The sequence below is a fragment of the Prinia subflava genome, chromosome 7 (assembly GCF_021018805.1).
Source record: "Prinia subflava isolate CZ2003 ecotype Zambia chromosome 7, Cam_Psub_1.2, whole genome shotgun sequence".
Taxonomy (NCBI): Eukaryota; Metazoa; Chordata; class Aves; order Passeriformes; family Cisticolidae; genus Prinia; species Prinia subflava.
In genome coordinates this window covers 33700133-33726622 of record NC_086253.1, presented here as the reverse complement: position 1 = coordinate 33726622, position 26490 = coordinate 33700133, and the positions used below count along the sequence as shown (strand labels likewise).

The window sequence follows — 26490 nt, the reverse complement described above, 5'->3', positions numbered from 1 at the left end:
TAATCTTAAGACATATGGCATGAGGAAGGGAAAGGAAAATCATAATTATGCAATATGCCAGTTAACTAAAACCTGGTAATACTCTAGTGCTGATCTTCACGGAAAAATATAAATCTGATAATGCTGGGCAAAATTTGTTAACTGTCTACAGAAGCTGTGTACTTTTTATCGATGGGCTGCTACCTTTTCCCTGAGCTACTATAAAATCTGTGTCTTCAAAGTCAATTGAAGCATCATTTTCCCTATAGGTAGAGATCAAATGGTTCTCTACAGTGGAACAGCAGCTCTTCACATAACACTTTCTTCACATTTGCCTTACCTGCAGGAAATCATAACATGCACTACTGACAGAGATACTTGATTTAAAGTAAGATTCTGCTCTGAAGAGCAAATTCATGCAAGGCTGCATTTATTGTCTTTCAATGACATCATAGGAGATGTTTGAGAAACAGATTTCTTTCTTCCTTCTGTTTCACTCCTTGGACAGTATCTTCCAAAGCCAGGCTTTCCCTTTCTGATCATCAGCACTAGCACAGATACTGCAGAAGAAACACTGCCCTCAGAGACACCCACACAACCTCACTCCTCTCCAGTAAGGCTCTGCACTTACAGCTTGGCTTTCTCTCTCATTGCTATCACCTTTATCCCATCTCACAACATAAACAACTTGTAGTAGCTAACCGCAATAAGAGTTTTCAAATTTCTGCCCTATTTTTAACATAAATACAATACTCAGACACAGTAGTGAGGGACAGCTATGTAACATTTTCAGCCTGACACAGGACACCAGTGCCTATGTAGATTTTCATATGTCTTGTGTAATTAAGCCATTTGGAGTCACTCCTCACTTTGCTCTGAATGAAGAAGAGAGAGGACAGTTAATGATTTTCCAGTGCCTAGTCAATGTTTTGTCTTATTTCAGAGAGTACACCAGGCTTTCAGAGGCTGCTTACATGGGCTCAGAGAGAATAACAGGAAACATAACAGTCAGGCAAACAGAAATTCTTCTCACAACCACAAAACAGACTCATTCTGAGATGAAGCCAAATCCATGTTGGCGAAAGAAACCAGAGCAACAGAAAGAAAATCTACAATCCTAAATCTACAGTCCTCTTGTCCTTTACCATAGCCCAAACTCAAGCCAGAATTTAGCTTTTGTTTTGTTGTATTGTCCTGCAGCAATGAAAATTTATCCCCTATGCTCTTCTAATTTTGCATGAGGGTGTTTTCCCCCATTCTCTTCCTCCTCCAATCCACCCAGAACTCTCATAATTCTGGTATTTTCTCTGTTGAATGAACATCTCCCCACTTCATTCTGTTGTTAACTGCAAGAGCTTAGAGTGCCATACTGTTGAGGGAAACAATTTCCAAAGGGAAATTATTCCTGGTTCAGACCAGTTCAAGGATTTTCACAACACAAATTTCACAGTATAACCCCAAATCATTTGTATTGCCTCAGACGAGAGGAGGATAATATCCTTACCACAGGTCCTCTATGGAGAAATGCTGGCTTTTTTCCTACTGGTCTGTTACTCACCAAAATGTCATTGCTCATCAGCTGGGCACTCTTTATCTATCCACCCCACATACAACCAGTCAGAGCAGGACTGCAGAAATTACCAGCCTTGATTTCAATGTATCCGTGTCAGGCTGACCAAAGAGGTCAGCAGGATATGCTAGGCACACACTGCTGAATAATCACAGCTGTCACCTCTCTGTTCAACATACTTAAAGGCAGTTTGCATTACTCCTGGAATTTGATACATTAGAGTGCAATGGGACATCTTTGGTCATGGTACTGACAGCATTCTGGACATTTGTTACCTTTAATTTACTGTTACTAGTATTGAGGCTTGTCTTCTCAGACCAAACAAAGCTCTACTGCAAAACTCACGACTTTGAACAGGTCGTGTAGCCCTACAATCAAGAGACTCTCATCCCACTGAGTAATCACTGATTTTCCACTGCCAGTAGGTCTTCATTAAAAAAAAAGAAGATGGCAGTGGATTTTTCAAGAGTGTTCAGAATTCCTTCAGGAGTCATGATCTCTTATTTACAATTGTGCCTTGCTTGATAAGAATCATTACATATTTCGTTTCCCTCATTTATCACTGCTCAGGCCTCTCCGTAACAGCAGGTATCCAGATTCTTTAAATGATCCTGTTTCAGCCATCACAGCATATCAGAAAATGGTTAAAACTACACAAATTACCTTTCACAATTTACAAAGAAGCAAAAAACTTGTACAACATTTTCCAATGTACAATATTTCCTGTGAAAGTAGACTTCAAAGTAAAGACATTTACTAACAGAGCCAGAGGAGTGTCTCAGATATCTTCATGAGAGCATGTGATTTACAGGCAGACTAGGAAATGAAAAATCATGGATTTCACAAGGATAACAAATTAGGCACAGTAACACTATAAAAAGGAAGAGATTTAGTTCTTGTTTGTGCTTCCCCCATCCTACCTAACTAACCTGTTCAGATAAATTATCATAGCAACTTGATTTAAGTACCAAGGATGCCAGCAAAGACGTGTCAATACCCCTTGAAAAACTCATTAATAGAGCCCTGCCTGTCCCGGTGCTGACAGAGACTAAAGCTAAAGGCCTTTCCCTGTTACAGGTTCAACGTGTACTGCCAGAGCAGCTTCTCCCAGCACCAGCACCCCATGCCGGGCACTCTTGGCCAGACTGCAGCCAAGAGAGCCTCCCTTACATCAAAGGCAAAGCTGCATCGCTCAGAAAAAGTCCTCCCTTTTGTACTTTACAACATTCTACTACTGCATGAGAGTAGAGTTTAGAAAGAAACCAGACTTTCTGAAATGATGGCTGGTGTACAAAGTGGAGCGCTCTTCCAAAGGGACACTGGACTTGCTGTGTGTGTACTGAACAGAATGCATACTGTCCCATGCTCCTGGTAAAGTGACTGACCCTCCTATCAGTAACAAACACAGCCACCCTGAAGATCATGTAAATGTATATCACAAGAGGGAAGATAGAATTTTTCCAGCAATTTTTAAGAATGTTTTCTTTGTGACAGAGTCCTTTCAATTTCAAATTTGCGAAGTGAAAAGTGCAGTAGGCAATACAGAATTTAAAACAATAAACACATACCACGGCAGATAAATAGGCATTTATTAAAGTTCATCTCAAGACAAACCAAAATAATAAAGGACATTAAGGCATCTTGTATTCAGTAACAGTTCATACAGTAAAGATGACTTCTTCTTCTTATACAAGAGGGCAGATTAGGAAAAAAAAAGAAAAGAGCTCTCACAAAGAAGTTCTCCCAGTACGTTTGATGGATTGCTAACTTTCACTGTCCCACCATTTAGTCAGCAAATCCCTCCAAAGAATGCCTATTTCTCCAATGAAGCAGCTACAAAATCCCAATCATTGAGACATGTGCAAGAAAGCACTTCTGCCCCTCTTCAGACATCCCACTGTCTGTAAAGATGCACACTGGAGAAAGACCAGCAGATGGGATATCGTGGAGAATAAAGAAGCTGCACTCTTGCTATAACCATTCATTTTTGAGCAGACTAGAATATTTGGCCTTGCTTTCACTAGTATTTACTATTTCAGCCAGTAACTAGTAAAAACAAGACCATAAGCTCTAGCCTGTTAGGCAGTGGAACAATTTGTATATTCTCCTTCTAGTTCATACTAGATAAACAAATGACAAAGGTCTTATTTCCATGGAATAATTTATTTTGATGAATTAAGGTGTCAGGTGACCAATCACTGTTATAGTGCTTTTTTCTTCAATTGGAATAAGAACATCAGGAAGTGTTTACAGTATCACTGGGTTCACTATAACAGGATTTTACTACAGACTAAATATAAATTAATAAACACTTCAGCACTATTCACTTCACCACACTGGCTCTCCATATCCTTTGTCACATTCTAACCTTCATTTAAGGCAAGTTTGTTGGTTGATTTTTCTGAAGATGACCACATGGTCTCTAGATAAACTTGTGTGACTAGATTTACAAGTTAGGAAATCGAGCTTTATAAAATGTTTACTTCAACAAATATGAAAGTTATTAAGAGAGATGGTGACCCAGAATTGCACTGTATTAAAAGGTGGAGTTTCCTTGTACCAAAGTCCTTTATTCATCATCTTTAGAACCAGTTTTGCTTAACTATAAAAGAGACACAAAAAGAAAGTATTCAAAGTTTAGACTGCCATTCCATTTATTAGGAAACAAGAATATTATTTCCATCTCACACTGAACATGTGTATACTTAGTTAACAATACAGACTGATTGTGCTACTGTACCAAGAGACTTAAAAGCATCAAAAATTAATTCTTAAGCTTAAGCACTAAATGAGCTTATTTCCTGATAATGAAAGTTGAATTAAAAAAAAAACCAAAAAAACCCCAAATGGTAACCAACCCCAGAAAAACCTCAGGGCACTGTTTCTATTTAATTTGAAGGCTCTATCACTAGCTCTCAAAAAAACAAAAACAAAAACAAAAACAAAAAAAAAAAAACAAAAACAAAAACAAACCAAAACAAACCAAAACAAAACACAAAAAACCCAAACAAACAAAAAAAACCAAACAAAAAACCAAAACAAACAAACAAAAACCCCCAAAAACCCCAAACAAACAAACAAACAAACAAACAAACAAACAAAAAGTAATGGAACTTTATTTTCACACGTCTGAGTGAATTCCCATATAGAAATTTAGACAATATAAAAACAGACATTACATTTAACTTAGTATTTCTCAGCTTTTAAAGCTAGGCTGATAATTATTAAAAGTAGATTTCATGCCTATCATGAAATCTATCTGAAAACCAAGACATCCACTATAAATGGCCACTTGTGACTCAGAAAGACTCTGCCCAAAGCAATCTTCCTCATTTACTTGCTGTTATCTAACAACTGGAACTGGTATTAGGTCTTACAGTGAAAATTACTTCAGTTGTGTAAAATAAAATAGTTTGCTTTAAAAACTGTCAAGCAGTGATTTTCACTGAATCAGTAAAGCCAAGTGGGTAGAAGAAATCAATACTGAGGGCACAAGTAGAAAAGAATTATTTACTGCAGGAGCTGCAGCAGAGAATGAGGCTCATAGGAGACAGTAAGGTGCTCCCACTTGGGACAGCTCCCTTTTATTTCTTACTTATCCACTGCCCTCCAGAACCTGGCAGCACTAATAACTTTATTTCAAGTCTTCTTGTTAGATGAAGACAGAATATTTGCAGTGCATTTGGTTAGCAAAGCCCTCTCATCATAAAATTAAAATTGCTCAGTAAATAAAAAAAACAATGAAGTTCAAAGAGGGAAATCCTTCAGACTAATATTCAGAAGAACTAACTTTTTAAAGCTTTTGAGGAATTTGTAAATTAGAATCCAAAATAAGCAGCAGTTCTTACTCTTTCTAACAGTAAAAAAAAGAGAACTTGAAAATACTTACATGCTGGACACATATAGAAATTAATCAGACATCATAGTCAATTCCAAACATAGTTGGAAAGAAAAGCAAGAAAAAAATTTATCAGATCAGTTTTCTTCAGATATAAGTACAAATAATTTTTAATTTACATACACAGCATGTTCACAATACTGTATATAATACATTCACTTTACCTTGATTACATCAACCCAGTTCCATCCTCGTGGAAGTTCCCCTTTGTTATCTGCAGAAAAAGGTTTTAATTTTAACACACAAACTAAGGGGAATATTTATATTCCTTCAAAATCAATCCACAAAACATCCAAACCCCTCAATTTCTGCACTCAGAAGCCACGAGGACAGAAACACATTTTAATGTCTTAAACACAGTGTGTTCTTTAACCAGCCTCAAAGTGAAAGGAGGAGATGGAATGGCCTTAAGCTGTGCCAGGGGAGGTTTAGATTAGATTTCAAAAAAAACATTTTTCACTAAAAGAGTAGTTAGGTATTGGAATAAGTGGTCTAGGGAGGTGGTAGAGTCACTGTGTCTGGAAGTGTTCCAGAGGTGTCTGGATGTGGCACTTGGGGATAGGTTTAGGGGTGATCATTAGGTGGTGACGGGTTGATGGTTGGAAAGATGAACTTGAAGGTCTCTTCCAACCTTAACAATTCTCTGATTACATAATTCAAAGTAATTCAGTTTAAATAAAAATGTCTCAGTCCACCTGAAATTTAGTTTGGAGCTCAAATATGAGCTGGGCTGACCAGCAATGATGAATTCTGTCAAAGAACTAAATTTTATGCAGCTTTTCCTCTACACAGTTAACATTAAGTGTGCCAATTATACATGAGGTTAAGTAGATTATATGCAGAAATCGCTATCAAAGGGTACAACTTATTGCTATAATAGGATAGTATTATCCAGATGATGACTGAAAACTGAAGGTGAACATGAAAGAGCCATCAGCAAAATTAACTGAAGTAATCAACACTTTCAATCAAAATCCTTCTATTTCACTGAAAGCATTAAATATTTGCAGAAGCACTTCTATTTCTAGAATCCAAACCAAATTAGATGTTTTACTTTGGGTTCCAAAAGAAATACTTCGGTTTAGAAATTACATTTTTAATAATGTGAATTATGTATGAGAGCCCATCAACAAACTGCATTTTTTGGAAAAAAGGAATTTTTAGAGGAAGGGAAGGGAAGGGAAGGGAAGGGAAGGGAAGGGAAGGGAAGGGAAGGGAAGGGAAGGGAAGGGAAGGGAAGGGAAGGGAAGGGAAGGGAAGGGAAGGGAAGGGAAGGGAAGGGAAGGGAAGGGAAGGGAAGGGAAGGGAAGGTTTGGGAAGGTTTGGGAAGGTTTGGGAAGGTTTGGGAAGGGAAGGTTTGGGAAGGTTTGGGAAGGGAAGGTTTGGGAAGGTTTGGGAAGGTTTGGGAAGGGAAGGTTTGGGAAGGGAAGGTTTGGGAAGGGAAGGGAAGGTTTGGGAAGGGAAGGTTTGGGAAGGGAAGGGAAGGTTTGGGAAGGGAAGGGAAGGTTTGGGAAGGTTTGGGAAGGTTTGGGAAGGTTTGGGAAGGTTTGGGAAGGGAAGGTTTGGGAAGGGAAGGTTTGGGAAGGGAAGGTTTGGGAAGGTTTGGGAAGGTTTGGGAAGGTTTGGGAAGGTTTGGGAAGGTTTGGGAAGGTTTGGGAAGGGAAGGGAAGGTTTGGGAAGGGAAGGGAAGGTTTGGGAAGGGAAGGTTTGGGAAGGGAAGGGAAGGGAAGGGAAGGGAAGGGAAGGGAAGGGAAGGGAAGGGAAGGGAAGGGAAGGGAAGGGAAGGGAAGGGAAGGGAAGGGAAGGGAAGGGAAGGGAAGGGAAGGGAAGGGAAGGGAAGGGAAGGGAAGGGAAGGGAAGGGAAGGGAAGGGAAGGGAAGGGAAGGGAAGGGAAGGGAAGGGAAGGGAAGGGAAGGGAAGGGAAGGGAAGGGAAGGGAAGGGAAGGGAAGGGAAGGGAAGGGAAGGGAAGGTTTGGGAAGGTTTGGGAAGGTTTGGGAAGGTTTGGGAAGGTTAGGGAAGGTTAGGGAAGGGAAGGTTAGGGAAGGGAAGGTTAGGGAAGGTTAGGGAAGGTTAGGGAAGGTTAGGGAAGGTTAGGGAAGGGAAGGGAAGGGAAGGGAAGGGAAGGGAAGGGAAGGGAAGGGAAGGGAAGGGAAGGGAAGGGAAGGGAAGGGAAGGGAAGGGAAGGGAAGGGAAGGGAAGGGAAGGGAAGGGAAGGGAAGGGAAGGGAAGGGAAGGGAAGGGAAGGGAAGGGAAGGGAAGGGAAGGGAAGGGAAGGGAAGGGAAGGGAAGGGAAGGGAAGGGAAGGGAAATGTCATTAAATCATTATAGAAAATTGCTGTGACCAGGACTAACATCTCAGGCAAGAATCTCATCTAAAACAAATAAAATGGAGACAACAGACTTAAAGTAGTTCATTTTATAAACAAATTACAAGTTAGCAAGGTGTCCTTGCTATAAAATTTGGATTTTCATACTGATCAAAGCAAAGATTATTATAGCAAACAAACCTGTTTTATCAGCTAGTTTTCGTTTCTGGGTTTTGGATAACTGTTCCTTTTTCTCTTTTTTCTTACTTGGTGGCACATCAGGAGTTCCAGTTGAAATGTTATTGCTTACTGAAGTCTGAGAAGGATAAAAGTGGTTGTAAACATTTTGCATATTAGTTCCATGGATACCTCTGTGTGATGTGATTACTGAACCTGACCTACAGAAATACCTTGACTGTCAGAAAGAAGAAATGCTGTCAGCAGCCTGCTGCTTTTAAACCACATATAATCATGGCTGTACTTTAAAAAAACCTGTGTTAGGGGCTGGAATTATTCTCTTCTAGTTGCAAAGGGCACCTTTTTTTCACTTTTACAAGTTAATAATGGCATGTGATTTAGTCTGGATTCACACTTCTCAAACACAGAAATCATTCGTTCCTCCTCAAAGCAGATCTGCTGCGCCATCATGGCAAACAATGTGCCTACACAGCCTAAAAGCCATAAATTGACCCAGCCTGACTACTTGAAGACCCTGGAGGTGCACTTATGCAATCCCTGGAAGGCTGCAGTAAATAGCCACTTTTTCAATCCTCAGCAGACACATCTGTTTCAGCTTCCTTTAGTTTTGCTTCTGCTCAAAGTCTCCATTTTAGTGTTATCCTGCGGGACATAACAGCAGGCTGCACACATTTTGGTGTAATAGCAAAATAACTATCAAATAGAACAATTATGACCACAGAGCATTCTGGCACCATACTTTGCGTGTCACTTTCAGCCACTAACATGTATAACCAATAAACTGGTTTACAACTTAGAGAGAACTCTGAAGTATTCAGGTTATAATAATCAATTTTTTTTCAGTTTTAAAAGGAAAAATTAAAATCAGAATTTATGTACTTACCACAGTGTTAACAGGTTGATTTTCCATGAATACCTCCTTATTGTCTTTGGCATATTCAAAAAGTGTGTATGTCATTGCAGTTCCAAGATTTGCTTCAACTTCTACCTTTAACTTATCCAATATACTTTGCTTAACAGCTGAAGATCTAAAAGAAATCATTAAACTCAACTGTAAACAAGACAGATGATAAAAAGACAGATGATTGAAGCTGTCACAAGTACTTACATTGTGTTGTTAAAGAAAGCATCCATTGATATGACTGGTGCTGTTTGTGGGTATGTTTCTGGCCAAGAAACTTCTATTAGAAAGGCTTTGGGATCTCCACTTTCACCTATCTGAAGAGAAAAACCACCAACTTTATAAATCAACAGCTTCCACTCACTTTCTGAGGATTACAAAGCCAATACAGAAGCCTCTTTCTTCTTTTAGACCATCAAAATTCCTTGAGACAACTATCTCGATAGTTACCAATTAGAAAATAAAGCTGTTATCTAGAAAGAGAATTAAATTTTGGACATCAATATTTAGCCTTCAGTTTTCGTTCTAGAAGAAGCAGCAGAAACTGTCAAATCTCTTTTTATGGTTGGGGTTTTTTAATTCCTTTATTTAAAAGCTACTTTGTAGTATCTTCAAGCCTAATATTATACTAACACATAGGAGAACAGAAAATATGAAGCCTTTTCTCCCCCTGACATATTTAAGCACAGAGCAACATGAAAAAGCCACAAGACAGAGTTAAAATAAGGATGATAATAAACTAGTAACCTAAGACAGCAAAAATAATGGATAAGAATGTCAATATTTACTTCTCATACCTACAGATCTTTTATTTCTCTGTGCAAAAGAATGAGTAGTAAAAGATTTAAGAAGTCAGTAGAATGAGTCTGCATTAAAAAAAAAAATGCAGCATACTACAGACATACAATCAGAAACAACTGTTTCACACAAGAATTTGGAAGACTAGCACAATAAGGTCTCTAAAATCACCCAAAATTCTTCCTTATTTGTCTCATTATAAAAATCAGCCTTCATCTAATTATGTAGACTAAAGTGTGTTCACAAGAGAAGTCCTAATCAAGGTAAGGCTAGCGTACTTAAAAAAAAATAAAAAAAATTGCTGCTTTCATATTTACAATATCTGTTGCAGATATTGTAAATATCTGTAAATAGCAGACTGGACTAACTGACATTCAAAACCACTTGTTTTGTGGTAATATTATAAATAAGACTTTAAATCAAGAATCTGCAACATTTTTCAAGGCAGATTTACAGTTCATTTTCCACTGCTACCAAGAGCAGAAGTGGCTGCAAGGTTCACAGTGTACTCTCAGGAAAGCACTGTGTGCAGAGCAAATCCTGCAAAGCCATGTGAATTCTATCTTCCCATGCACTGACTTGCATTTTGACTTCTCACAGTACAAACTTTTCTTCATGGGAAAGATCTATCACTGCCTTTGTATGACACTAAATTTTATTGTATATGAGTTATCCTAACTTTTGACAATTATTTTTTGTTTAGTAAAAATCAAAAACAACCAAAGCTAGTAAAATTTAAAATGACATACTTTAAGCTTGTAGGCATGTCATATTTCCCCTTTCAAAGAAATTAAATTTATTAAGAATGATCCAATCAATGAAGAAAGGCTGTTCTTACATGGCTGGGATTCCAAGTGCTATTAATTAATTGAGCTGTATCTCATTACAATTAGTGACATTATTCTTAAGTTATTTCAGAAGTCACAGAAAGGTAATTTTAGATGGTTTCTCCCCAAAACAGGTATATGGCATTTCCAGAAGTCTCCTTTCTGTCCCATGGATGCCTAAGATTTCATCAGTAAAGTTTTCTGGCCATCTGCCTCAGTCTGTGCCCAGAAGAACTTCCAGGTTTTTAAATTTGAGAAGGCTGGGGAGAATTTCATGCCAGTATCTAGCTGTGTACCTTGAGCTCAGCACTCCCTGTATGTCTCTTCTGACCAGACTGTATCAGTGCGCACATCCAAAGCATTTTGTGGATTTGCTCTTTAGCAGGTAAACAAGACATGATCAACTAACTGTCTTTGGTCAAGAGACTGGAACCTTGTAACTGAGATGTTAACAAAGGCTCCGAATTTTACATAGAAACATCTCTATAAATCTCTCACTTTCTGACCTGTTAGGCTAGATATTACAGAGTGGGCTGGCTCCTCAGAGGGCTTGTCAGTTCTGGCTATGCAGGCCACAGGTGGATATGCAAGTGGGATGCCTGGCTCGGGGATAACTGACTTAACCTGGTGCCAAGCAACAGGACAAGAGGCAATGGGCAGAAACTGACGGACAGGAAGCTCCACCCGAGTATAAGGAAGGACTTCTTTACTGTGCAGTGACCGAGCACTGGAATAGATTGTCCAGAGAGGCTGTGGAGTTTCCCTCACCGGAGATTTTCAAGAACCGTCTGCACACAATCCTGTGCTCTGGGACGACCCTGCTTGAGCAGGGAGATTGGACCGCATGGCTCATTGTGGCCCTTCCAGCCGCACCCGCTCCGTGGTTCTGTAATAAACCCATGCTGGGAGCAGGTTCACACACATGGCATCCTGTGCTATGGAGCATCGTTGTACCAAACATCCTGAAAAAACGCTGCCTTCTCTATAGCTATCCTTTACGGCACATCGGATATCTCTTCGGCTTAGAACGCCCTAGGATGGGAAATACAAGGCAGCAAAGTAACTTCAAGGTGCAGTTTCGCCTTACCCTGTACTGGAAGGACACCGGGCTGAGCTCCCTGAAGCACAGGTCTCCCTCGTAGATGGAGCGCAGCGCTTCCAGCTCCATCTGCAGCCAGGGCCAGAGCAGGGGTTACCGACGCTCGCACCTGCCGCGCTCCCTGCGCGACGCCGTGCCGGCCCCACCGCCGCCCGGCCCCGCCGCCGCTCGGCTCCCTCCTCACGCACCCTCGCCCGCTCCAGCGGCCGCCGATCCCCCCCGCCCCCGCCACGGGCGGCCGCCCCCTCTTCCCGCACGGCTCTACCCCAGCCCTGGTTCCACTCTCCCTCAGGCAGCGGGGCCCGGAACTCACCTCCTGGTCCTCGTTGGCCGCCATGGCCGGAGCGCCCCGCTCCCGCCCCGCTCTCTCCGCCCCGGCCCGGCCCCGCTGCCGCCGGGGCTGGGCGGGCCTGGCTGGCGCGGCCCCGCCGGACTCGCACGGACGGGCACCCGGGGGCCCCGCCCCCTACCCTGCCATTGGCCGGCTGCGCGTCCCCCCGCGCTTCCTCCTTCCGCTCATTGGCTGCCTCGCAGTGACGTCACCGCGCGAGCGCTTCTGACTGGCCCGAGGGCTGCAGCGGAGGCGCGGATTGGCCGCTCCCTCTGCCCTTCCGACGCTGCCCGGCGCTCGCTTCCTGAGGCGGCGGCCCGCCCGCGCCGCCTCCCGTGACCCGCGGCCGCTCCCGGCTGGCGCTTCCCGGCGCTTCCCGGCTCCATCCCGCCGCAGTGAGCGGCGCTACGGGGAGCACGGGCCCGGGGTAGCGGGGCGCTCTTGTGGCCGGCCTGGGCCGCCCTCCCGCCGTTGTCCTGTTGCTTGCCTCCCAGGCCGCCGTCCCGGGCGCAGGATGACGCTTCCGACTCACTGGGACTTCCCGGTGGAGCTGTGCTGCCGGCCCATGGCGTTCGTCACGCTCACCGGCCTGGACGTGGTGTACAACGCCGTGCACCGCGCCGTGTGGGACGCCTTCTGCGCCAACCGCAGAGCCGACCGCGTCCCCATCTCCTTCAAAGTGCTGCCCGGCGACCACGAGTACCCCAAGTGCAGGACGAAGGTAGCGAGCGGCGCCGGGCCCGGCTGCGCCCCGTCCTGGTGGGGTCCCAGCCCGCTGCCCCAGCAGGAGCCGCCGGCGGCCCCGGGAGCGGGATGCGGGGCTCGGTGGCTCCCCGCGGGGAAGGGCTGTGCCCCAGTCCGCCTGGGGGGCAGCCGGCTGGCACCGCGCCCTGCCCGACCTCGGCTGCCGCTTACCCCCATGTTGGAGGGGAAACGTGGGAGCTTCAAGTCAGGGAAATTGTGAGGGCGAAGGGGAAGCCCAGGGCATTGTGATGGATGCGCCGTGGGTGCGTAGGAAACCTAGGGGTGCCTTAGCTCGTGATCCAGAGGCAGAGAAAGTCCGTTTGGTTTACTTTTAAAAGTATATGGTACTCTTCTACATAGCATTAAGGTACCTTGTAAAATTTGAGCTTTAGTGAAACACAGAATTTCACTTTGGAGAACGTAGATACTTAATGCATTCTGAAAAAACCCTAACCTATTAAGCTCTTTTTTTTACAAAACTTTTCACTTTAACTGAGTGAAACACAGAAGGAATATCTCTGCTATTCTCCCTGCTTTACAATGGCAAGTTAAGAAGCAATGTCAATGAGTTTAACTATTGGAAAACTACATAATTCCATGATACTGGCAAAGACAAAGAATCTAAACTGGTGTTACTGTTTTGAGACCACTGTTTTCAGCTGAGGCTAGTATTTCATGGTGGTGTATGAGACATGCTCCTGAACTTGACCCTCTTTTCCAGTCTTCCTGGAATCTGTTGTTCTTTGCTGCTAATATCTCAAACATCGGGCCCTGGTGCCTGAGTTATTGAGGGATATGGCTTAATAGGAAGCAAAGGCTCGAGGGGAACACTGTTAAAGGAAACATGACAAACATTTTAAGTGACAAAGTTGGAGGCTATGCCCTTTCTCCTGCTATAAATGTTTGTAAATGGATTTTGTAGCTTACTTCAACATCCTCAATATTTTCAGAGGACATCCTATGAGTGGTATATTCCAAAAGGAATCCTGAAGACCGGTTGGATGAACAAACACCTGAATCTGGTTCCAGCACTTGTGGTGGTATTCTATGAACTAGACTGGGATGAGCCACAGTGGAAGGAGAAACAGTTGGAATGTGCTACTCGAGTTGAAATTGTCAGGTAGACTTTTCTCACTTGGTTCATAATGTACTGCAAGCTAATGTAAGTGTGAATTGCAGAATCTGTTTGCATTCTAGAATATATATATTTTTTTTTAAACAGAAATTAAGGGGGACTTGAACTTTGCTTTTTAATATACACCTTACAGTAAAGAACTTTTGTAATGGTTTATTTGTAGAAGTTACCTAAGTAAAAACAGCTGCTGAAATTTTACTTGCTAAACTCAGCACAATTGTTCTGTCCCAAAAGAGGGAAGACAGGACTATCTGAATGATGGAGCATGTTGTGTTGTTTGGCTTTTTCACCTTTAGCTTTCTTCCAGTGCTTCCATCTAGACTGAAATCTTATTTTATTCTGGTTATTCAGAAATAAGAAGTGAAACCTTGACACTGTGCTATGTTGTCTTTATTTTAGGCAAAGTTTGCAGGGAAGAAATACCAAAGTTGCTGTGGTTTTGATTCAGAAAAAAACACCATTGCCTCCAGGTACTTAAAAACGCTATGCACAGTTGTGGAATTCTCAGTTTTCAGAAGGCCCAGCTGACTAAGCTGACTTTGGTTTGTCACATGATCTGTGATTCTTCAACTGATGTCATCTACATTCATTAAATGCACTGTGAGTGTAGGAAGGTGTAAGGATAAAAAGAGCATTCAGGACAGTTGACCCTAAACATTTGATTCTTTTATCCCTGACTTCTCCCTCTTAAGTCCAAATGCATTTTTTGATGTACAGTATCAGAGATGGTTTAAATGATAATACATCTGGCCTGCCTTCTTGTAAACAAGTTGCATTTTAAACATTCCTTGAGATCAGGAAAACCAGTAAAAACATTGAGAACTTAGAGGAGTATTTGGTACCTACAGAGGTCTTTAATCTTACCTTGGTTAAGATTAAAGATAAATATCTCTGGTAAAGATCAATAAAATTTTGGAGCCATGTGAAACTGTAAAATGTGATACACTTTAACTTTTCTGTAGAGCTACTGCGTGCTTTCGAGTGTCTGGCAAACCATTTCTTGGGTTTTGCTCTACCTGCTATATGTGTTTATCTTTCCTGAATGCTATTGTATTTCTCCAGACATGGGATACTTAATTCTGTGAGAGAGGATAAAAACTTAGATCACACTCGTAATTTTTTTGCTAAAAACTGGTAGAAAGTTTCTGCAATATGTTCTGCTGGATGAAGCACATAGTACTCTGAAAGACGTAAGAATGAATATGCTCTTGGTTTTGTCTTTATTAGATTTTTCAATACTGTTTAGACCTTTTGGTCTACCTAATTTCATAACCTGACCTTAAAGCTTTTAGAACCAGTTTGACATTGCAGCACCACATGCCACTTACTTGTGCTTTCCTTCACTTCACTAGGGGAAGATGTTATTGCATCAGAGAGGGCCGCAGCTTTGTGTAATGCTTGTGACCTTTCTGGAAAATCACTCTTTGTGCTTCCACACACTGATCATCTTGTTGGCTACATTATAAGGTAAGTGACTGTAAACCCCTGTCTTGCTCTGTCTGCTGGTCGTGGGTTGGCTTGCACAGCACCAGGTCTGCTGGCAGCAGATAGTGTACACTTGTCTCAAAGGGGAATAAGGATCTGTATGCAAGAGTTAGCACAGCATACTGGAGGAGCTTTAAACTAGACTTAAAGTGGGAAAGGGATTAAACCAGTTTCACTAAAAATAAACCTGAGGTCAGCATGCCAGTGTTGGACTGTTGGTGTGCTAGCAAGGGCCTTCATTCTGCTGGCTCAGTGGAGGTAGTGGATGGAAATCCGTTTAGTCTGTGTCCAGTTATGGGCACCTCAGAGCAAGGAAGACGCTGACCTGCTAGAGTGTGCCCAGAGAAGGGCAACAGAGCTGGTGAAGGGTCTGGAGCAAAAGCCTTATGAGGATCAGCTGAGGGTCTAGTCTGGAGAAAAGGAGGCTTGGGGAAGACCTTATTGCTGTCTACAGCTCTCTGAAAGGAGGCAGTAGTGGAGTACAGGTTGGTCTCTTCCCCAGGGCCTCCCTTCAAGCCATAGGATGAGAAGAAATGGTTTAAGTTGCATCAGGGAAGATTTACATTGGATATTAGGAACAAAGAGGTAATCAAGCATTGGAACAGGCTGCTTAGGGAAGAGGTTGAGTCACCGTTGAAGGTGTATTTAAAAGACATGTAGATACTGTGCTTAGGGGCAGTAGGATGGGCTTAGTGGTGGACTTGGTAACAGGTTGACAGTTCCATTTGATGATCTTAAAAGTCTTTTCCAATCTAACCAATTCCATGATTCTAACAGAGAATTTTAGAGGTCATAGGTTGAGATAAATGCTATGTGGCATACTCTTTGTAGACCTGTTTGCTGGAATTCTTCATGTTATTCTGATGAACTTCATACAATTTCGTTTCTCTCTGAGGCTGAGTAATGGCAGTCAGAGATGTTGCTTTTGAAGAAATATTATTAGATACCACAAGATGCTCCCCAGGTAGAGGTAAAGTGGGCTTTTCTACTTCTGCAATGATTTTGGCCCTGCTGATTCTAAATGATTTTCCATACAAATATGTTTTTATGTTTAACTCCTGGCAGGCTTTTGGGTTTTCCCCCCTTCCACTTCCTGGCCATGTCGTTCTCTCTTTTTATTTACGCTAAGTGGCATCTATCTGGTTGCAAATATTATGTCTTTGTCATTTTATACATTTCTTTTGCCTTCTGTTTTGATATTTATATGGACTACAAATAATTTAGGAAGGCCTTTCACGAGCAGATTGAGGAAAGGTAGACATTTTTGTGTAGATCTAAAAAGAAGGACTCAAACTAAGGCAAATCATGGTTTACTATAATTAGTTTTAATTTTTCCATGTATTCTCAGGGAGAGGAGGGGTCACAGTCTGAGGCTAACTCTTCTCTCAACCTCATATTTATATATAAACAGTATAATTCTCAAAATAAATTAGTGCTGTTATTGTATCCATGCTGCTCACAAACTGCCACTGGAATTCATCAAAATAAAGTAACCATTACTTCTAGCTTTTCATACTTTTTTTGGTGCTAAATTGAGATTATCCTAACAGAACTGGTACTTCAGCCTTTATTTCCTGCATGTGCCAGTGCTGTTGCATGTATTCCTCTCCTGGTTTCTGATCTTGTTATAGTTGATTTTACTCCTTACGGCTTGATCATACAACATATCCTCCTTAGATCCTCCTCATCCTCATATTGCATTTGATGTTCTTGTCCTCTTTGTCCTCTCCCTCTCTGGGTTGCCTTGGGCTATTTCTCTTGCAGACAAGTTCCACTATTACCTCTGCAACCAAGGTAGCTGTTGATGTTTGGACAGAATGATGAAACCTAGTCTGTGCCCTCATAATTTTATTAATGCTGTTTTGTTGGTCTCACCCCTTCCCCTACAGTCCAGCAAATAAGATCCTGCTCAGACATATTCTGTGAGCCTCAGAAGGTTTTCTTGTTTTGACTTAGGGGCATCTCTCAACTTTCTGTTGCCTTGCAAAATCAGAATAGCTTATCCTGAGACTATCTTAAATTAAATAATAGAGATTCTTGTATGAGAAGTTAGTATATAAAGCTCTCAAACTTACTTGTTCTTTTGTGAAAGGTTTTTGCCTGCAGACTCTTACCCTGTGTGGTGACTTAAAGAGGAGTTTAGTAATACCACAAGGTCCTTTGCCAACACCAAAATAAACATGATTAAAAGTAACTTATTTTGAAGAACTTCAGAATTTCTTTGTATGTGGAAGAAACTTTGTGAAACTTATAAGCAACTTTGTTGCAGGTTGGAAAATGCTTTCTATGAGCATGCACAGACTTACTATTATACGGAAATAAGAAGAGTTAAATCTCATAAGGAGTTCTTGAACAAAACCACTCATCAGGTAATGTTACCCTATTTTTGAAATACTGTGCAAGTTATATTGCATGTTAAAACATGAAAATAATGCATTGTTGCCTAAATGTTTTTTTTTCCCCCTTCCAATTTGAGATGTCCTCTCTTAGTATAGGAAGTAAATCTGGTTCTATTTTCTGCAGTTTAAACTTTGGTTTTGATTGGTTTTGTTCTTACATTTGTCTTTCTCACATCTTCCTTAGAAGAGCTGCAGTGCAAAATTAAGTTCTCAGATTAAAAAAAAAGAAAAACTTCTCATTTATCTACATGGTTTAACCTATTTGAGTGTTGTATCAAGTTATGGGATGTGATTCCCGTAGATAATTTGTACTCAGAGTTGCACTTGATTTCAGTTTTTAACTTTTGCTTTTCAAATCCACTCAGACATTATGTTCTGTTGCGTTTGCCAGCTTCGCAAACAGAACATGGAAGGAAGCTGGAATCCATGTGGTGAGCTCCCAACTACAATCAGCCCTGTTGGCATAGAGATTTTGGGGTGTTACAAAGCCTCTCCCTTGTGCCAGGGTAACAGGCTTTGAAGAGATTAAATCTATTGAAAGGTCACTGCTGCATTGTGGTGGCAGACAGAACTATTAGGAAATCGTTGCACAGTCAGTTTTTCAAGTCAAGTGCTGTATTATGTAAACCTCTGAAGTTACCACCTGTATCTCTTTGTAGGTAAGAAGGTATGTTTGGATGTTAGTGAATGATGTGCACTGGTTGTGTTTTGCAGCTTTTGTTTGTTAGACACCAGTTCAAAATAGCATTCTTCAGTGAGCTGAAACAGGATACGCAGAATGCTCTCAAGTAAGACTTGTTATCTTCCCCCACCCTCTCTGCCCCAAATTACTGCTAAGCCATAAACTGACAAATATTTTCCTGAATGCAAAATCATTTAAACATGTATTTAAGGGGCAAGTTCTTCACTGGGAATAATGCTCTGCTTGGAAGGCTGGTTTTCACTGTTGTCAGTCCTGTTCTGGAACTTTATTATCATGTGTGATTTAATTCTAATTCTTCCTGCTTAGGAATTACAGAACTGCATATAATCTTGTGCATGAATTGAGGGCTCATGAAACAAACATGCTGGAAATCAAGACCATGGCAGGATTTATAAATTACAAGGTAACAACTGTACCTTAAAAGAAAAAAAGTTGATGCACCTTTAGTGGGGAAAGGTTGTAGAGTTCAGTTTTACATTGCTTTTACAGAGATGGATTAGAGTTATCATTGGAACACCAGTTATGCTCAGATTTGCAGAGACTTCTGAATTCTACACAGAAGAAAGATCCTTAACTGAAGTTTGGAATTATCTTGAAGGATTTGAGTTCATTTGAGATGCAGTCTTCTGAAAGACTAGATCTTTACTCTGCACAAGGAGAATGAACATCAGGGCTCCTTGTTCCTTGAATGTTTTTGTCTTCCTGCAAAGCTTAGGCCCATATAGTTCAGTTACTGCTTATTGGAGGGACGAAAGTAACTCTCTAAGAATCAGTCCATACTTCTGTGGTGTTTTGAGGGCTTTTAGGTGAGGCAAAACTATCCCACCACTTACAAGAATCTTGGAGCTGTATTCCATCAAATTCCACTTGCAGACTGCAGGCTTCAAAGTAATGATCTTTCTAGTAGCTCTGAAGTTTCCTGTTATATTTGGCAGTAAGTTACGCACTCTTCCATTGATGTCTTGGGCAAAGAGGGGATGATAAACAGAATTAGATGAAACAGAGAACCACATAGTTTCAGGTGTAGTACATTATGGTTTACTTTATCTACTTTTCTTCCCCTGTTTTTTATGCAATTTTTGCCCTTCAGAAATATGTAAAATTAATTGGGGGAATGGCGGGGTTGAGTGCTAATCCTTAGCAGCCTAACAGCGGTTTTTCATTTTATTTTTATTTTTTCCTAGATCTGTCGCCTCTGTTTTCAACATAATACTCCACTAGATGCTATTGCACAGTTCAGGAAGCATATTGACCTATGCAAGAAAAAAATAGGAAGTGCAGAACTGGCTTTTGAGCATGCTGCCTGGATGTCTAAACAGTATGTTTTGCTAAGTAGTGTTTTAGATAAACTTCAAAAGGTTTACTTGTCTAGACAAGATACAAATTCTTAATTCTCTAAGAGATACATAAGGACGTAAAATACACTGTTGTTCTGTTTTGCATCGATCACTGACTACTTTTCTCTTTGATTGAACAGAATATGAAGAAATGCAACTGTAGAACTTAGATGCAAATGTTCAAATATCTGTTCAAATATAACTGTTTTGAGTAACCAGAACTTTTATTTGCAGGGTAGCTTTCAGTTCATATTGCTGTTCTGTACATAATCTTGGTTATGAATGGTTTTTGACAGGTTTCAGGCTTTTGGTGACTTGTTTGATGAAGCAATCAAGCTGGGATTGACAGCAATTCAAACTCAGAATCCAGGGTTCTATTACCAGCAGGCAGCCTACTACGCACAGGAACGGAAACAACTAGCAAGTGTGCTTTGTAACCATGATGTAAGTTGGGAGGGGGAAAATGCTTTGTAATTAACCAGATAATGAATTCCGTAATGTAGTCTTAAATGGAAGTGGAACAATCTGTAATATGTGTAAATGAAATCCAAGGAAAGGATATGTGCCTTTGTGATGCTTGTTAACATTACATGTATTCATTATGTATGTATTTGCCTCAGAACAAATGCTTTAGTATTTATTTATTTACAAATAATTCTGACATGGTTTTTATTATTTTTTAAAATATACTTTTACATCTCTAGATATCTGAAAACTCACTTTATTTTTCCAGTAACTTTGTATGTGCACTGTATCTGGTAATTTACAGGAAGCAGAGAAACAAGAGCATTAGTATTAGATGTGGGGGGTATTGTTTTAGTATTTTTCTAACTCTTGCCTGGCAGAAAATTAAAAGGAACCCTTTTAATTACTATATTTGAATTTACAGCCCTCTGTGACATATCCCAGTCCGGATCCCCTGGAAACGCAAACTGGAGTGCTTGACTTCTATGGGCAAAGACCATGGCGGCAAGGAATATTAAGTATGTTTCTCTACTGCTACAGAAATATAAGCTTGAATCCTTATTTGAGAGCAGATTAGAAAAGGGCTAATTGGCCTTAACATACACACTTTAAATGTTAAAAGGTGCAGTATAAGGACTAGGTGATTTTATTGTAATTTGCTGATTTTGGGTAGATTCTTTAAAACAAAGGGAAAAATAGTTGTGTTCTAGAGTTTCCCTTCTAGGGAGATACAGCTGCCTGTGAGGCAAAAGAATTTGTGAGTGTGTTTGAATTGAAGCTTGCATTGCTCATGGTACAAATTGTTCCCTTTGGGTCTGGACAAAATTCTAGGTTCATGGATTTTTTCATTGTCTTATGCAGGCTTTGATCTTTCTGATCCTGAAAAGGAGAAGATGGGGATTTTATCCCTACAGTTAAAAGAGAAGAATGTTCTTCACTCGGTAAGTTTTATTCTTAAAAAAAAAAAAAACAACTGTTTTTTAACATGATCCCAATGTTTGCATATATAATGATATCAGTAATGGTTTTATCTGCTAGGAGCTAATAATCACTTTGTTGAGTAATGCTGTCGCACAGTTCAAGAAATACAAATGTCCAAGAATGAAAAGTCATTTGAGTGAGTATAGATCATCAGATGCATTTTTTTTAATTAAATTTTGCACAGGCTTTAAGTAGTGATCTGGAATTTTTTTTTTCAGTGGTTCAAATGGGAGAAGAATATTACTATGCTAAAGATTATGCGAAAGCTTTGAAGTGAGTATCATTCATGATTGCTTCTTTAAGATGCTATCTTCTCACTAAGACCCCACATCTTACTGCTATGGAATAATGTTGGAAGCTTGTGTGAGATGCTCCTTGTGTCTGGCTGTGATGGAAGCACAAGCTATTGAATCTATGAACACCACTTATACTAAAGAAGGTGAAACAGATGAGTCAGTTATTAGAGCATAAAAACTTCCTGCTCTGAACTGTTGTGGGAATTTGCCATATGAGGCAAATATCTATTTCCAGCTCACTGATTGCTATCTGTCTCTCTTGTTTGACGTAAGAGAGGTGTATTTATCTGTTAGTAACTCACTGGACTTCACATGGAAGAGAAGATAGACTAGGATAAGCAGATCAATTTGTGTCAAGCCCGGTTATTCTATGAACAAGCATTTTTTGGTTTTGTTAGGTAGATTTTTTTGAAGTAGGCAGAAATCCTTGTCTTAAATAGCTGAGAAGAGTTTAAAAAAATCACTCTGCTTTGCTAGTAACAGCAAACAGTGATCAGTATTAGGAACTTATTAAGGTATGTGGTTTTGCCTGATTAAGATTGATGCATATGTTGTGGACCTTTGAAACCCTTGAAGGGAGATAGGAAGTAGGAGAGAAAAGAAACATCTTGGCTTAAAGAACACTAAATTTCTTCGGTTTGGAAGGGGACTTTATTGTGTTTGTTTTTCTAAATACTTACTGCATATTCAATAGTAAGGCATATTTTTCATGCAATATTGGACTAAGGCACTTCTGTCCAGTTGCTGTTTTGCTAATTCTTTATGTGAAGACAAATGAGTTTACTTGTTGTTCTCTTGTGAAAAATTTTCTAACTTGAAATAGAAAATTCAGGGAATAAATGTTTCTTTATCATAGTTTCATGCTAATTTCAGTAAGTCTTGTATAAACAGTAGACTTTAATCTAGCTTTCATATTAGTGAAGATGAATTTTGTGTTAATAATACCAAATAAATGCAAGCTTCTAAAGATATTGGTGAGCATAACTTGTTTCCTCTGAACCCTGCTGTGTTGCAGGCTCTTGGATTATGTTATGTGTGAATACCGCAGCGAAGGATGGTGGACCCTCCTCACTTCCATATTGACAACAGCACTCAAATGTTCCTATCTGATGGCCCAGCTGAAGGATTATATAACTTACTCTTTAGAGCTACTGGGCAGAGGTACTCTTTTAGGAATATTTTGATGTATGACATATTGTCAGACACAGTGCTTACAATACTTGAGGTTATTTGACTACATAATAACTATGTACTTGTGCTGGATTTTTACTACTTTCTGTGCTCTACTGGGAGTTGAGTTGTCTTTCTCTTCTGTTATAAAAGAATGTCATTGCATTCAGATAGACTGTGTCAGGATATCTGAGACACACAGCGTCATTTGAGACTGTTCAAATAATGTAACAGGAACTTCTTGAGCTTTGGGATAGCAAATAACTGTAGTATAGCTAAAAGAGAAAAACATTTTTCCTAGTAACAAAGCTAACACGATTTTTCTGGACTTTAATGTCCCAAATATGCTTCTCCCAGGCTGTTTAATAGAACTCTGCTGATGAAATATGTATGCAAGATGTTTTAGGGAAAAAATGTGGCACAGGGTGGCTCCATGATAACAATGCAAGCACTCTGGTCTGTGTAATGCCTGCTCGTTGACATGGCAGAAATAATCCTTCTGGGCCCTAAATTGCTAATGCTACTATTAGTGCAGGTGTGATAAAAATCTGCATCTTCTTAGAGCTACCCAGGCTACTCTGCTTTCTATTGAAGAATAGAAAACAATGCAAAACCACCGTTCTTCAAGAAAAGAATGCTTATTTTAAGTAGCCCTTGTTTCTTCCTGTCATTTTCTGTAGTTGTTTTTTTCTAGTATTATCTGAGCTGGCCTCTCTGCATGTTCTAGACTTGTCTATGCTTTCTTCTGTTTTTAAACATAAACAAAAAGGAGGTATAAGCATTATTCTTCTGAAGCTTTGCTCCAATAAATTACAAAATGCTCGTCTAATCAAAAATATTTTACTTGGTTCCAGTGAAAGTAAGAGAAAACATTTAAAATGAGAATGTGCTTTTTTACTGGTAGATGGATGCTATATTTTTTTTCTCTGGAATGTGTTATTTGAAATATGCAATTTAAGGGAAAGATTTACTGTTAAGTTAAAAAAAAGAGACTCTTGCTTCTGTCTTGTAATCTTTGTTTTGTTCTCTTTATTAGCATCCACTCTTAAAGAGGATCAGAAATCTCGGATAGAAAAAAATCTCATAAAAGTTCTGATGGTAAGGCAGAACTCCTATTGCCCTGTTAAATAATCCTTAGAGTGGTCAGTGGCTGTCAATCTTCTTTTGTTGTTCTTTGTAATCCTTTGACTGCATATAGAATGAAAGCCCCGATCCTGAACTTGATTGTGACACTGCGGCTGTGAAAGCATCACAGAAGTTGTGGGCTGACCGTGTTTCCTTGGCAGGCAGTAATATTTTTACAATAGAAGTCCAAGATTTTATACCATTTGGTAAGTAGAAAAGCAAATTTACACCATATCATAAAGTTGGATGTAGTTATACCTTGAAAATAACTAATTAGGATGAAAATATGAAGGATGTATTAAAACTAACAACAGTGTTCCGGCCTTGCTCTGTTCCTTGTCTAAATTAACAAGAAATTAATTAATTAAGAAATAATGAGAGAAGTCAGCAATCTCTTATCCCTTATATGGATTACTAAAGAATTCCCTGCTTTGTGCAAGACTTCTGACATTCTAGTGTGCTTTGAAGTAGGACTGGGAGGAAATAGGGCAGAATGTGTTCAAAGTAATACTTGCCATTGAAAAGGGGGCATGAGTGACATCCAGGTGTACAGGACTATCTATTTTCTGCTGGACATTGCATCTCCCCTCCTGTGCAAAGCTTTTGGCCAAGTGCTGAAAAGTGGCTTTCTGTGACAGTGTTACTAGCCAAATTTGTCCACTTGCAAAATAGAGTTGTAAGAGTATACACAGAACAATTCTTGCTACAATCATTTCAGGAGTGTGCTTCTGGAATTTAATGTTATAGTTTAACACCTACTTTGTTTCTTTTTACTTTTTCTTTTTCTTCTCTTTTTTAATTCCAGTACAGTGCAAAGCAAAATTTCTTGCTCCTAGTTTTCATGTTGATGTTCCTGTGCAGTTTGATGTGTACTTGAGAGCTGATTGTCCTCATCCTATCAGGTTCTCTAAGCTCTGCGTCAGTTTCAATAATCAGGTACCTCTGTTCTAACTATTTCTGACCTAGTGATCAAAACTGATAATAAAAATGGAATAAGATTTTATTGGTTTTAAACATTAAAAAAAATCAAAAGTTTTTTCCAAAAATTATGTTAAAACTTAAGCTGAAAGATGTTTGGGTTTTTAATGCATTGTCTATCGCTTTTGGCAAGAATATTGATACTAGAATAAGACTCTGAGGTTTAATTAGTTCATTTGTTATATCTGGGTTTTCTTCTGAAGCTTGTTAAAGTTTTAGAAGGATCATTTTAATGTTTTATTTCTTTTGATTCAAGAAGTTACATTGCTATAAAGGATATCTTGTGTCAAAGAATTGCAGTGTAATTGCTTGCTAGTCTAAATTTGATATTGTGAAAAGCAGGAAAAACCCATACAATTTGATCCAGTAACACAGAGCCTTAATATTTGCTATATTGCCATTACTCTCTAAAGATGCCTTCAGCTGGAATGTATGAACTTCTTTCCCCACTCCTCCATTGTAGGATTACAACCAATACTGTGTTGTAGAAGAAGCCTATCAGAAAAGTGATATTCTGGAACAGTCATCACAAGGAACAATGTGCTTAGTTCCCGGCAAAACAAGAAAGTTCTCTTTCAAATTTGTTGCAAAAACTGAAGATGTAGGAAAGAAGATTGAGGTTTGTCCATTTGTTTTGTACCCTTCTTACCATTACATAAAACAAACTCAAACTACAATGTGCCCCTAATCTGGCACTAGTTAAAAAGTCACTGCAGTTCTGAATGTCTGAATTCTTGAAGCTGAGTATCAAAAGTGAGTGAAACTATTGACAATGACACAACACAAAACCACAAAAATTGAAGAATTGTTTAAAAAAATTAAAACTTTTAAAATACATTTTAAACACATTTTTAAATATGTGCAATACTTTAAAAGTGCTGGTATAGTACTATGGGAGGGTAGGAAATTGCAAGTTATTACACTGCTTGCCACCTGAACATGGATGCTTTTTCCACTGCTGTTTCATTAAATGAAATCCTGAGGTGGTGAGGTCCTCAGCTCCAAGCTGTCGGAAGCATTTTGATGGTGCATGTATTTATTACGTCTGTGTATGTTGGACAAGTGTATTTCTACAATAGGTGGTCAGAAGGCTCACCAATAGGTGCTCAAATTTGTGTCTATCAGATCACTTCTGTGGATTTGATCCTGGGCAGTGAATCTGGCCGCTGTGTGATTCTGAACTGGCGAGGAGGAGGGGGAGATGCTTCCTCATCTCAAGAGGCATTGCAGGCAGCACGCTCCTTCAAGCGAAGACCTAAGCTTCCAGACAATGAAGTGCACTGGGACACTTTGACTATTCAGGCAAGCACGATGTGAGTAACTGGGGTTCCAAAATGGTCTTTTTTTATTGAGTTGTTCCCATCATGTTGTTTTTCAGGAGTCTTACATCTCTTAATTTATTAGGCCACCAGTTGTGGGAACTTTTTAAATGATACTGTGTTTTAGCCTCCTTTAAACTAGGCTTAAAAGCAAGTTATTTAAGGAAGATACAATAACTGAGTCTTTTCTCTTAAAGGATTATTTCTAGAGTGCCAAACATTTCTGTTCAGCTCCGTCATGAACCTCCTGCCCTGACTAATGAAATGTATTGTTTGATTGTGACAGTCCAGTCACATGAGGAAACAGTGGCCAAAGATGTCAAGCTTACAGCAGGTTTAAAGCCAGGTATTTCGGGTCATTTTCTTTTAATCCAGCAGCCTCGTAATTGATTCCTTTTTGTGGATGCAATGCAGAGAAATATAGTAAACTGTTCTCTCACAGTAA

At 40.0% G+C, this 26490-nt stretch overlaps 2 protein-coding genes across 2 annotated transcripts in view; one reads left to right on the top strand and one right to left on the bottom strand.

Annotated features, from left to right (window-relative positions):
• Window positions 1–12048, bottom strand: part of RWDD4 (RWD domain containing 4) — a 35965-nt gene extending 23917 nt beyond the window's left edge. Inside the window, exons 1-7 of the mRNA XM_063402156.1 lie at window positions 11891–12048; window positions 11566–11646; window positions 9061–9170; window positions 8836–8980; window positions 7956–8070; window positions 5612–5661; window positions 3122–5441 (exon numbers count right to left, since the gene is read on the bottom strand). Coding sequence (XP_063258226.1) covers window positions 5403–5441; window positions 5612–5661; window positions 7956–8070; window positions 8836–8980; window positions 9061–9170; window positions 11566–11646; window positions 11891–11914 — 564 coding nt within the window. The 5' untranslated portion in view covers window positions 11915–12048 and the 3' untranslated portion in view covers window positions 3122–5402. Of the gene's footprint in view, window positions 5442–5611; window positions 5662–7955; window positions 8071–8835; window positions 8981–9060; window positions 9171–11565; window positions 11647–11890 lie in introns of the transcript that reaches the window.
• A 150-nt stretch (window positions 12049–12198) lies between these two features.
• The window catches only part of TRAPPC11 (trafficking protein particle complex subunit 11), a 23406-nt gene continuing 9114 nt past the window's right edge, over window positions 12199–26490 (top strand). Inside the window, exons 1-20 of the mRNA XM_063402146.1 lie at window positions 12199–12629; window positions 13603–13772; window positions 14187–14257; window positions 15140–15254; window positions 17542–17641; window positions 18386–18459; window positions 18681–18777; window positions 19559–19692; window positions 20008–20155; window positions 20601–20694; window positions 21038–21117; window positions 21215–21293; window positions 21376–21430; window positions 22469–22614; window positions 23660–23721; window positions 23822–23954; window positions 24554–24684; window positions 25190–25345; window positions 25852–26039; window positions 26243–26391. Coding sequence (XP_063258216.1) covers window positions 12423–12629; window positions 13603–13772; window positions 14187–14257; window positions 15140–15254; window positions 17542–17641; window positions 18386–18459; window positions 18681–18777; window positions 19559–19692; window positions 20008–20155; window positions 20601–20694; window positions 21038–21117; window positions 21215–21293; window positions 21376–21430; window positions 22469–22614; window positions 23660–23721; window positions 23822–23954; window positions 24554–24684; window positions 25190–25345; window positions 25852–26039; window positions 26243–26391 — 2389 coding nt within the window. The 5' untranslated portion in view covers window positions 12199–12422. The remainder of the gene's footprint in view (window positions 12630–13602; window positions 13773–14186; window positions 14258–15139; window positions 15255–17541; window positions 17642–18385; window positions 18460–18680; window positions 18778–19558; window positions 19693–20007; window positions 20156–20600; window positions 20695–21037; window positions 21118–21214; window positions 21294–21375; window positions 21431–22468; window positions 22615–23659; window positions 23722–23821; window positions 23955–24553; window positions 24685–25189; window positions 25346–25851; window positions 26040–26242; window positions 26392–26490) is intronic.